Source organism: Suncus etruscus, chromosome 1, assembly GCF_024139225.1.
Source record: "Suncus etruscus isolate mSunEtr1 chromosome 1, mSunEtr1.pri.cur, whole genome shotgun sequence".
Lineage (NCBI taxonomy): Eukaryota > Metazoa > Chordata > Mammalia > Eulipotyphla > Soricidae > Suncus > Suncus etruscus.
The window spans coordinates 144,246,654-144,258,687 of record NC_064848.1 but is presented as its reverse complement, the minus strand read 5'-3'; the positions used below and the strand labels follow the sequence as shown (position 1 = coordinate 144,258,687).

The 12,034-nt window shown below is 37.5% G+C and overlaps 1 protein-coding gene across 2 annotated transcripts in view; it reads right to left on the bottom strand.

The window, feature by feature from the left end:
• CALD1 (caldesmon 1) overlaps positions 1 to 12,034 on the bottom strand; it is a 110,171-nt gene that overhangs the window by 40,183 nt on the left and 57,954 nt on the right. For both annotated transcript variants that reach the window (XM_049774430.1, XM_049774437.1), the window contains exon 2: positions 4,303 to 4,452. In XM_049774430.1, coding sequence (XP_049630387.1) covers positions 4,303 to 4,452 — 150 coding nt within the window. The remainder of the gene's footprint in view (positions 1 to 4,302; positions 4,453 to 12,034) is intronic.

Sequence of the window (12,034 nt, the reverse complement as noted above, 5' to 3'; positions counted from 1 at the left end):
GACTGGGAGAAGAAAGAAGAGTGCACACCATAGCATAAAGATGCTCTCTTCTATAGTAGATAGTGGCCTAACTCCCATAAATCATGCTCTTCCTCTCATAGCCAGGGGAGTGAGACTGATCAAAGATTATATTTTTATTGCTCCCCTTTCTTTGCACATAGCTAAGGCCACACTTATGATTTTCAGTGGAATGTAAGCAGAAGTGATGTGTCCAATCCAAGACAAGTGAGAAGCAGAGATATGTTCTCTCTCTTTCTCTCTCTCTCTTTCTCTCTCTCTCTCTCTCTCTCTCTCTCTCTCTCTCTCTACCACCCCCCCCCCCCAGCTGGGTCACAGTATTCTCTCAAACCTCAAGAGTTAACAGAGTCCTCATGAGGTTACAGATTAGAGAAATAGTTAGGGATTAAGGCACTTGTCTTGCATGTAGCCTACTTTGACTTGAATCTCTGGTATCACATAGGTCGGTTCCTTGAGCACAGCAAGGAGCCAACCCTGAGCCCCAAATTAGGAATAACCTGAAAACTGTAGGGTGTGACCCATTTTCCACCTACCCTGCAAAAGATAAGAAAATAAGTGATGATTTTTACCTAGTTAGAATTATCTGTGCTGGACTGAAATGGACTGACATGAGTTATTACACTAAACTAATAAAAGTTGGAGGCTCATTGTTATAGCAGACAACATTACCATACCAATACAAACACTAGCTATAAACTTTAAGTTATAGTCAATATCTTTAAGAATAAAGAAATTTATAGAGAGATAAATTAATCATAAATAAAAACCCTTATAGAGTTGACACTTAAATTAGGTGTTTATTTCTTTAAAAATTGAAAAAAAATTTGAACATCTAACTGCACCAAGTTCTTGCCTCTCTATTGTAGGATGCTGGACACTGGCCAAGTCAGGGTTGTTGGGCTTCACAGGCAGGAAAGAACCAGTCATGTGATACCAGTAACTGTGACCAGAATTGGAAGATTATATTTGTAATGTTTAGAAACTCCATCAAATTTCATGGTTCATACCAAACATGGCCTTTTTGAAGTTCAAGTTCACTTAATTTTTGAAAAACACATTTTACATTTAACAACAAGATATGGCAGATAAAAGACTAGCTTTTAAACTTTCCTGGCCTTTGTCGTTGCTGCAGGACACTATCTCCATGAGTTAGGCATACGAAGATTACATTCCCCTGAAAATCCAAGTAGTTTAGAGCTTAAGGGGAAGAGATATTTGAATAAGACATTTGGATCAACTTAAACTATTTCATGGCTTGCTGTTTGTATTTGAGCCATACTGAATGGTACTCAGGGCTTAAACCTGGCTCTACACTCAAAGATCACTCCTGTCAGTGCCCAGGGAATCAAATCTAGGTTGACCATATGAAAGACAAGTACCCTACTAGCTATACTGCCACATTGGCCAAATTAAAATCATTTTTAAAAGGTAACTAGAATTCCAAAGAGCTTGCAAGGTCAAAGTTCTTGGTTAAGAAAAGAATAAGCTTTATTGAATCATCCCTCACCTATTTAACAATAATGACAACACTCTCAGAAGTTAGGTACTAGTTAGGTTTTTATTTAGCTAAGAACTTTTATTCTTCTGCAACTAACCTGTCAGAAGGAATTTATATGTTCTCAGATCTGAAGAAGCCCTACTTAAAATTCTGTATTTATCAAGAACATAAACTAATGTAAAGTATTTTAAAAAGGTTAAAGCAACTACAGATCACTAGCAAATTTTACATCATTATTACTCATTAATAACCAAAAATAGGATTCAAAATACCATCTAAAACCTTGGTGCTTGGGGCTACTCTTCGCTTAGTACTTTGGGGTTGCTTTTGGTGCTGCTTGGGGATCAGATGGATTTGGGGATTGATCAGGACTCTTGCATGCAAATCAATGACTCCAAACCAGTGAACTATGTCTCAGGCTGTAATTCTTCCTCCTTCAGCTTCAAATTAGAACAAGGCAGTGATAACTATCCAACACAGATTATGTAAAAGCACGGAGTGTGCATTCGACATGCATTATGGTCTCAGGGAAGTTTCATAACATTCTTAAAAGAAATATCTTTTATTCCCATTGAAAACACAACTAGAGAAGACCAAGTTGAGATTCAAAGCTAAAAAGTGAATGCCACAGAACATGTCTTGGTTACTTTTCTCTTGTGTAATTGGGAGATAGTTACCAAGTTCAAAGCTTCTATTTCCCCACCTAATCAATATGTATTATACTGCCTTTGCTCTCTTTGCCCTTTTTCTCAGGACTGTTTTCAGAAGACTTCTGATATGCCCAATCAAACTGGGGTTCCCTTCAGAATTTTCTTAATATGTTGCATCAGGGAGATGCAAATCAAAATGACAATGAGGTACCATCTCATGCCACAAAGACTGGCATACATAACAAAGATCAAGAACAATCTGTGCTGGTGGGGATATGGAGAGAAAGGAACTCTCATTCACTGCTGGTGGAAATGCCATCTAGTCCAGCCTTAATGGAAAACAATATGGAGATTCCTCAAAAAACTAAAATTGAGCTCCTGTATGATCCAGCTATACTACTCCTAAGGATATACCCTAGGAACACAAAAATACAATACAAAAACCCCTTCCTCACACCTATATTCACTGCAGCACTATTTACAATGGCCAGACTCTGGAAACAACCTTCAACAGATGAATGACTAAAGAAACTGTGGTACTTATACATAATGGAATATTATGCAACTGTCAGGAGAGATGAAGTCATGCAATTATCCTATACATCATGTACATGGAATAGAGATATACACAGAATAGTCTCACTCATCTATGGGTTTTAAGAAAAATAAAAGACATTATTGTAATAATGCCCAGAGACAATAGAGATGAGGACTAGGAGGACTGGCTCATGATATGAAACTTACCACAACCAGTGGCAAGTACATTTAGAGAAATAACTACACTGACAACTATGGTGACAATGTCAATGAGTGAGAGAAATAGAATGCCTGTCTCGAATACAGGCGAGGATGAGGGTGGGGGAGGAGGAAGATTGGGGGCATTGGTGATGGGAATGTTGCACTGGTGAAGGAAGTGTCCTTTATATTACTGAAACCCATCTACAATCATGTCTGTAATCAAGGTGCTTAAATAAAGATATTATTAAAAATATGTTGATATCAAAGAACTATCAAGACTATTAAACCAGATACATACTCTAAAATAAAACAAACCCAAATCTACACTCAAGATCTTATATGGCATTTATATTAAATTTAATCAACTCAAGGTTTAAAATTAAAATAAATTTTTCTCCATTCTACTTTCTCATATCCTCATATTTTCTATACTTTGGGGGCATGGCTAATGACATATACTAGTTACACAATGAACTGTGTATGCCTGTTTTTGTTGCAAAAATTCTTTTTAAATAAGTTGAACCTATTAAGTGATTCTGATTTTTCTGGTTTCTAGCAGGGCCCATATAGGCAAGCAAAAACTCAACTTGTTGGGAAATTTAATTTAGCTATATAGTTTGAAAAACAAGATATTTGCAATTTGTGCCTACCTTTAAAATTTAATATTATCAGACTAGAGAGATAGTTTGGGAGGTAAAGGACATATGGTTCCCCGAACAAAAACAGTGGTCACTCCTGAACACAGAGCCAGGAATAGCCCCTGATAACTGCCAGATAAGACCCATTAATGCTCCCTTCCTCCCAATTCAAGTAGTATCTACTACTAATAGGAACAATGGGCTCTATTAAACCAAGATATTTAGTTAAAAACTAATGATAGTACCCTAAAGAATGAATGCAAACAGTTTTTCTTACTTAAGGTTATAACACCATAATTGGTAAATTATACAATTATGAAATTATACAATAAAATCCTCCAACTGTTGTGTTTCAAGGGTAAAGGAGTACTGGTATCCTAATGTTTAATAAAACAGATTGACCAGGGTCCAGATAGTACAGTGAGTAAGGCACTTGCCTTGCACATAACTAGCCCAGCTTTGATCCATGGCACCCCAAATAGTCCTTCCCACCCTACCAGGAGTGATCTGAGCACAGATTCAGGCTTAAGTACTGAGCACCATGGGTGTGGTCTCAAAATAATAACAACAATAACCAAAAAAAAAAAAAAAAAGCTGATTGTCCAATGGAATTTGTTGTTCAAAATGGCCACAAATTGAACAAAGGACACACTGAAAGAAAGTGCAATTGGCTGAGAAGGAAACACTTTACTCCATGCATGCCTTCGGACAGGCTAAGAAGCAACTTAGGTATTCATCTCTACTAGAAGACAGTAAGTACCTGTTCTGGGCATTAACTTCCATCTGGTCGGTGGTCACCTGCCCCAAGGAATCTTCTTCTTGTTTCTGCCTAAGCCTTTCCTGGCGGGCCCGGCGACGCCGTTCCCGGGCAGCCTCTTCCTCATCATCATCATTCCTCTGGTAAGCGATTCTGCAAAATCACAAAGAACTCCTGAGCATCTGTGACCCATCTTTACCAGCTTGTTGGTAGAAATCAGCCTTGAGTCTGTTCTTCATTTTGACCACTTACAATGTGAAGTTTCTATTCTTCAAGTTTAAAGACCCAATCTAACTACATTTTAAATTCTGAAGCCCAGTATTTGAACAGCTTTAGTCCAGTAGTCACAGAGGATGATTAAATAACAGCTCATACTAAGGAAATCTGCATAAAAGCCAGCTGCCTTCAGTGACTGTGCATTCATTAACAATGTGACATTTCTAGACTAAGCAGATAAGATTTAGAAGCTGAAATCCGAAGCACTGAACCAAATGTAATCAGAACCTTGAAAAGGTTGAGCATGTGGTAAGATTTGTTGTAGATATTGTGGCAAAGGCCAGAGAGGAACAAATTAATGAGCCTGACTTGCTAAGCAAGACTGAGTACAGGATATCCTCTTTACTAGCATTTTATTGTATCCTTTCTATTTATCTATCCTTTTATCCTTTCTGTTCTTTTTTCACGAGAATGGCAGTGTCATTGACAATGGATAGGAGGCAACTCCCTTAAAGACCTTCAACTTCATTGAAGAACAATTAAGATATTGTTCTAAAATGAATTTACTGATCCCACTCTACAGCTACCTCACCCATCATGCTGAGTACATCATGGCAGTCTACAGGTGTATGTTTGGATAAGAGTCTCACTTTTGATGCACAGAGAGCTAGATATTGATTATTTCCATCTGAAGCAAATGATCATTGAGAAAAAAGACACAATCTGTATCATGACATTAGATATGCTTCCCCTAAAACTTATTCCAAAATTAAGAATTGGAACATCCAAACTTAAGAGGCCTACATGGTAACCCTGACTCCTTTTGATGAATTAATAAGCACTGAATTATAGTGAGTAGAGAAGGCAGGATAGGCTCTGGTTGGCCCAGGAATAGGCTTTCCCAGAGGCCAACAGGTTGGGGTAGAAATGCTTTTCACATGGGAAAGCTATGCCACAAGTACGAAGAAATCCTGACATGAAAATATTCTATAGATATAATCCTATTATTTCTATGTAGCCATGTTTAAATGATTTACAAAGGAAAGAAAACATACCAGTAGAACCATACAACTCAGATAACAATATGAATCTAATATGACAGAGGATGGTTTTGTTAGATGGGCAAACTAGGAATTTTAGGTATGGTACTTTATTTCATCATTTTAGTTTTTGTTTCTTTGTTTTTGGGCCACACCCTGTGATGCTCAGGGGTTATTCCTGGCTATGTGCTCCTGGTTTGGGGGACCATATGGGACGCTGGGGGATCGAACCACAGTCCGTGCTAGGTCAGCCACATGCAAGGCAAATGCCTTACCTCTGTGCCACCATTCTGGCCCCAATTTCATCTTCCTTTTGACATTAATCAGACAAATGCTTGCAATGGTTTTCCTGTAGGTATCATCTACAGTGGTCTCTAGCTTGCAGTTCTGAAGGAACTGGAATTAAATTTTCTTGTCTGTATGTGACCATTTGAGGAAATCGTGGGTGTGGAAGGCAGGCTGCAGATCGATACTTTGCTGTTGTTAGAAGGCTCAGTTGAGAAGCTGCTCAGTAAGGAAAGATAAGTTTGATGTTGAATTTGAGGTGACAACAGGACAGGAGTCCAATGTTCATTTTTAAGTCAATAGCAGTATAGTTCACAGTCAAAAGCCTTTCCCAGTGGTTTGGCTTCAAACTTTAGATTCTTGGCTTAATATTCTCTTGGCTGTTTTAAGCCCAGCAGGAAAAATAAAAGCTCAACAGTTGCTTCCCAAGCGAATCAGACAAAAAGCCCTTACTTAGCACTTCTACATGCCTGGATAGGCCACACAGTCTTGGTCATTACTTGTGGACATTTTTGTTAAAGACAAGCAAGAGACATAAGTGTTCCATAGGAGACATTTTATGCTAAAACCAAAACTCTCTCCTGAGTGGTAAGTACCTACATTTGACGCCCTTGATTTTCCACTATTATTTGAACAATCTGCACAATTATCTTCTTTTCTCCCCACCTACCCAGTATGATTCATGGTGGAATGTTGCCTTTTATTTCTGATAGAGATTAGGTGGATTATGTAAGCCAAATGACACAGAACCTTTCTTTATCTTAGATCTATCACTGGAGAAATGACACAATCTTTTTCAACATCTTCCCCCGCCTAGCCAATATGTTTATTTACCATCATTGTCCCTTGGCATTTAACCATCATTCTTACCCAGGATACAATTACCCAGCTGCTAGACTCATTGTCTTTTTAATTTGAAACTTTAAGCATCGTGCTCTTACCAAGTTGTTCATAATAGTTTTGGTACTCTATATTCCACACACCAGTGCCATCCATCAAAGCTGACTTTCTCTTCACCAATGTCTCCAGTTACTTCAACACCCCCCAACCTGCTCCTTTTAGCAGGTTAATAAATATAATTTACTTTATGTTGCTTTTATATTTCATAAAAGTATAACTAGGTTATTGTCAGAATTAGTTGAGCTGTTTGTTAGGTACTAATTGAATCTTCTGTGCTACTGTTTTTGCTCATCGAACAACTAGGCAATGTTCCCATCTAATTTTCTGTGCTTCTACTGGACTGAGTACTGTGAACATTGGAGATGTTGTGTGGCTGCGTATTTGACCACACATTGCAGAAGTTGTGACAGCCAGGGTGACTCAGCAACATGACATCTCAGGCCAGCTGTGGTTTCTTTCTAAGATTGCTTGTGGACTGGGTAATTTTAAATGCGACTGGAAAGCAGTTGTGGGTGTGTGGAGTTTCAATAGGGTTAGAACATGGCCTGCCCATCACAAGAAAGAAGACCTTTAGTAATCTGGATCTGAAGAGTGGGCTTACCAGATTCAATGTAGCACCACCAGCTAGATTCTAAGAATCTAGCTGAGGATCCTTTACTAATCATAAAGAGTCCTATTAAAATTGCTTTCAAAGTTAAGAACAAATATAAGGGCCTGGAGAAATAGTATAGTGGATAAGATTCTTGCCTTGCACATAGCTGATCTGGGTTTTGATCCTAGCACCACATATGTTCCCTAATGAGCCCTGGCCAGGAGTGATCTATGAGTGCAAAACCAGGAGTAAACCCTAAGGACCACTGGTATGGTTCGAAATCCAAAACTAAAACAAAAAGAAAAAGTAAATCTAGCACAAAGGGAAAACTCAGAAAACTGTGGTTTCACCCCCAAGATGAAAATGCCTTTTAACCACTATTAACTTTACTTCCTGAGTGCATTCAGGAACAAGATAATACGATTCCTTTCTATACTTTATAAATAATAAAGCCAAATAAATAGAAGTATTGCAAACATGACAGGTAAGGAAATCACCCAAGATAATTCTCTTTTCACCCTGATGGATCAGGCTCTAAGTTGGACTTGATGAGAGTAAATGAGAAATGCCAGAAACTCTTTTATAAAGACACTGGGACAAGGAATCAGCAGCAGCCAACCTGTCCAGGGTACCCTCTTCCAATACTATCTTTCCCAATCATAAATTATAACCCAATTGAAATTAGGGTATTATATTTTAATTATATTTCTTTTTGTTTTGTTTTGTTTTTGGGGCTCACCACCCGGCGGTGTCAGGGGATACTCTTAGGCTTTCTGCTCCAGAAATAGCTCCTGACAGGCACAAGGGGCCAATATGGGACAACGGGATTCGAACCAACCACCTTAGGTCCCCCTGGATCGGCAGCTTTGCAAGGCAAACGCCGCTGTGCTATCTCCTCCGGACCCTCTTTTTTTTTTTTTTCAATTCTATTATTGACATTTACATATGACCCCTTGTTCTGAACATAATGTAGAACTGTTTTATACAGCATATGCCCCTGTAAACCCTGAAACTTATTTACTGTTATAATGCAATGGACTTCAAAAATATTTTTGTAAGACTTGAATAACATTGGCAAAATTCTTATTAGCATCTCATCAATATTATTGGTTGCTTTGTTTTTACACTGTGTTTTCCCTAGTTTGAAGAATAATGCCCTTATTTCCTTTAGTTTCATCTTTTTTTTTCATATTTTTACTTGCTGATTTGAAACTCTAGCATCTGATCCTTAGAGTTTTCAAGTAAAAATGCTGGCAATAGCATTTTTATTAACAAAACAAGATCTCTTATCAAGAAACCACATTTATAAATGGAATTTTATAAGTAATAACAATGTTTATGATGGGAGATGATATGGAGCATTAAGGGTTATTAAAGACTCAAAGAGAATGAAAAAGAAGTTCAGATAAAACTATACTCAGTATAGTTTACATTTTTAATGTTAATAAACACAAAACTACTATAAATAATCATCTGGATAACCAAGTCGTTCATCTAGCTTGGATTTTCAAGTTATTTATCAGACTATATAACTGAGTGTGCGTTATGAATTTGATCATGTTTTTCATAATGGTCCCATTGGAGAGCCTGTTCTATACAGAAAGAGATTTCAAGTGTAGTACTGAATAGCGATCTTGGATGGTCACCTTCAAACCCTTTTTGTGTTCTCTGCATCTCTTATGCATAACATGAAAACACACAGAGGACATGTACATAGACACACAGGTTTAAATGAGAAAACCCTCAAGAAAATAAAAATTTCAAAAGAAGGGTCCAGTTATGAAAGATTTAAAGAGTCCCCTATTCCCATAAAGATTTACACAATTCTGTGTTTTCCTTATTGCTCCTGCCCCACATTTCTACATTATAAAAGATGATCATTGCATCTATAATTATAAAAAGATCAAATAAAGATAGAATCTTGCCAGTAGCTTTCTTCTTTACAAATCTACAGTAACCAGTGGGTTAGTATGGCAGAACCCCAAAATCAACTCTCTACTTCCCACAGAACAGGAGTTGTTCCAAGAAGGTAGCTTTTGGCAAAGGTCAAATATCTAGGACTTAATACCTGAGCACTCCTCAGTTCCATATATAATATTTGTCTCTAGTTTTCTACAATTTTCCTCTGTCTACACAGGCCAGACCCAGGGTATAGAACACACTGGATGATGTTAACCAGGCTTCTACTGATTTAGTTAATTTCTATCCTTTGCTTGCCAGTAATTCTTATTCCAGCTAAGAGATCCAACATAAGTGGTTGAAACATTCAAATGGATTGAAAATGTATGCATCACTCTAAAAAAACAAACAAACAAAAAAAAACCCCACCAATATAAATACATTTTTAATGTACCATCCTCCCTACCAAGATAGCTTCCTTTTATAATCTGAAATGGAAGCAGACCTCCACCCTCACCAGACATATCTAATCAGATATGTGACTCACTCAAGTAATCCTGAAAAAAATTCTCAAAAAATGCTGTGGTCAGGAGGGAAAATCCTAAATTACTGAATGAGTCAGAGGACGACGTTGTCAATTGAAAAGAAGTTAAGAGAAATATTCCAGACTCTTAAATATGATTTTGTTTATATGTCCAAAATTTCATTTATTGTATCCAAGGTCCAACTCTAAGTATTTTCTCCTTTCCTTGGGGGAAAAAAATTAAGATAATAATGAAGTGAAACATCAAGAGAAATAATTTTCCAGGTTAGAAATGGATTAATAGTCCATTGTAAGGGTTCCATTAATCAAAATAGGATAGAATAAAAGAGAGTTCCCTTGCTTAGAATGCAGTTCATTTCATTTTTGATGGCAAAGGCAAAAAAAGCTCTTCAATGAAGGCTTCATTATTGAATCTGTGGTATGCCTTTTATGGGGATGAAGGCATGGCAAGATATATTACTTTGACGAAAGTACACCAGGAAGAGCGAAATATCCCATTTCAGCTAGTGCCCCTTTCCCATCCTGTCTTCCTAAGTATACACACATCTGAGAATTACTTAAGTTTCCAAAGCAATCATAAATTTTGGTTCTCAGTAGAATAACGTTGCATGCTTGAGAACTTTACTGCTCTTAGATATGTCATCACTGCAGGCTATCAGCACCAGTTTACCAGATGTTTTATCCAACACAATGGTGACATCCCATAATCTCATGCATTTCCGGAACCACAGGCTTAAGATGGGGAAACATATGCTTCAGAGAAGAGAAGAAATAGCAGATGCTTGAGAGACTTTTCCCCCACTGCCCCAGCTCTCTACCCTATCACAGCAGGCTGGTTCACAGTCTTGTTCTCATGGCAATTGCCAACCAAAGGGACAAAGTCTGAGAAATATCAGGAGATCAAATTTTGACTTGGCTAAGGAAAGACTGTTCAGAATTCATAGAGATATTTTACAAATGAAACTTCTCATTGATTGGCATCAAGATTTTAAGTTGGTAACTTATCAATTTTTATTTTATTAAATTAATTAAAATAACTTTATCTGGGGCCGGAGCGGTGGTGCAAGTGGCTGACCTAGGACAGACTGCAGTTCGCATCCCCCAGTGTTCCCATATTGTTCCCCAAGCCAGGAGCGATTTCTGAGTGCAGAACCAAGAGTAGCCCCTGAGCATCACCAGGAGTGGCCCAAAAAACAAACAAACAAACAAACAAAAATCAAAAAAACCTTTATCTTAAAATATACTATACACTGGGGGCCAAAGAGAAAACACAGGGATCAAGGTGCTTGCCTTGTATATAGCTGACTCAGTTTGAGTCCTGGCACTGAATAAGATGAACTAGCACATGTTTTTGGTAGTTTTTGCTTCAAGGCATGCACCCCTGTTTCTTTTATATCATTGTTCTAGCCTTGCCTTGTTAGCATGTTAATATTTGCATTCTGGGATTAATTGCTTTCATATACTGTTTTTGAGATCCATTCCTGGTTATATGAATTGGAGTGGTTTATATTGATAGATGAAGCATAGGGTTTTCCAAAGATTTATTTGGATTATAGTTTGCCTGGGATAAATTTTAAACTTTTATTTCATTACTACCATTTTCTTTTAAAAATTTTATAATATCTGAAAAAAAAAATCAAAAAAGGGGGCCGGAGAGATAGCATGGAGGTAAGGCATTTGCCTTTCATGCAGGAGGTCATCGGTTCGAATCCCGGCGCCCCATATGGTCCCCCGTGCCTGCCAGGAGCAATTTCTGAGCCTGGAGCCAGGAAGAACCCCTGAGCACTGCCGGGTGTGACCCAAAAACCACACACACAAAAAAAATAAATTTTTATAATATCTGGTAAAAATACAGTGATTAAAATCTTCATTGGCTTTCTTGAGTGTATATTCTTTCTCACAGTTGTTTTTAAAAGGAACAATGCATCTATCGAATCTATTAAATACAGATGTTGGAGGGACAATTTTATGACAACTTCCTGGGAAAACTAGAATGTCCTTATTTTATCATAAATAGGACTGCCTTGGCCTCTTACCCGCAACCCCACACCATTAAATAATAAACATATATTAATTGTTCACTTTAAAATTTAAATCTAGAATGATTATATCATGAAAGAGAAAGTTGGAGATTTTTTTGCTTATCACCTTTTTGAGCTATGATTTGAATAAAGAGGAAGGAATGTGAGAAAAGTTGAAGTGGCCATTAAGAAAATTAATATAAAATAACCAAGTTTCCTTTTTCATTTAAAACCCAAA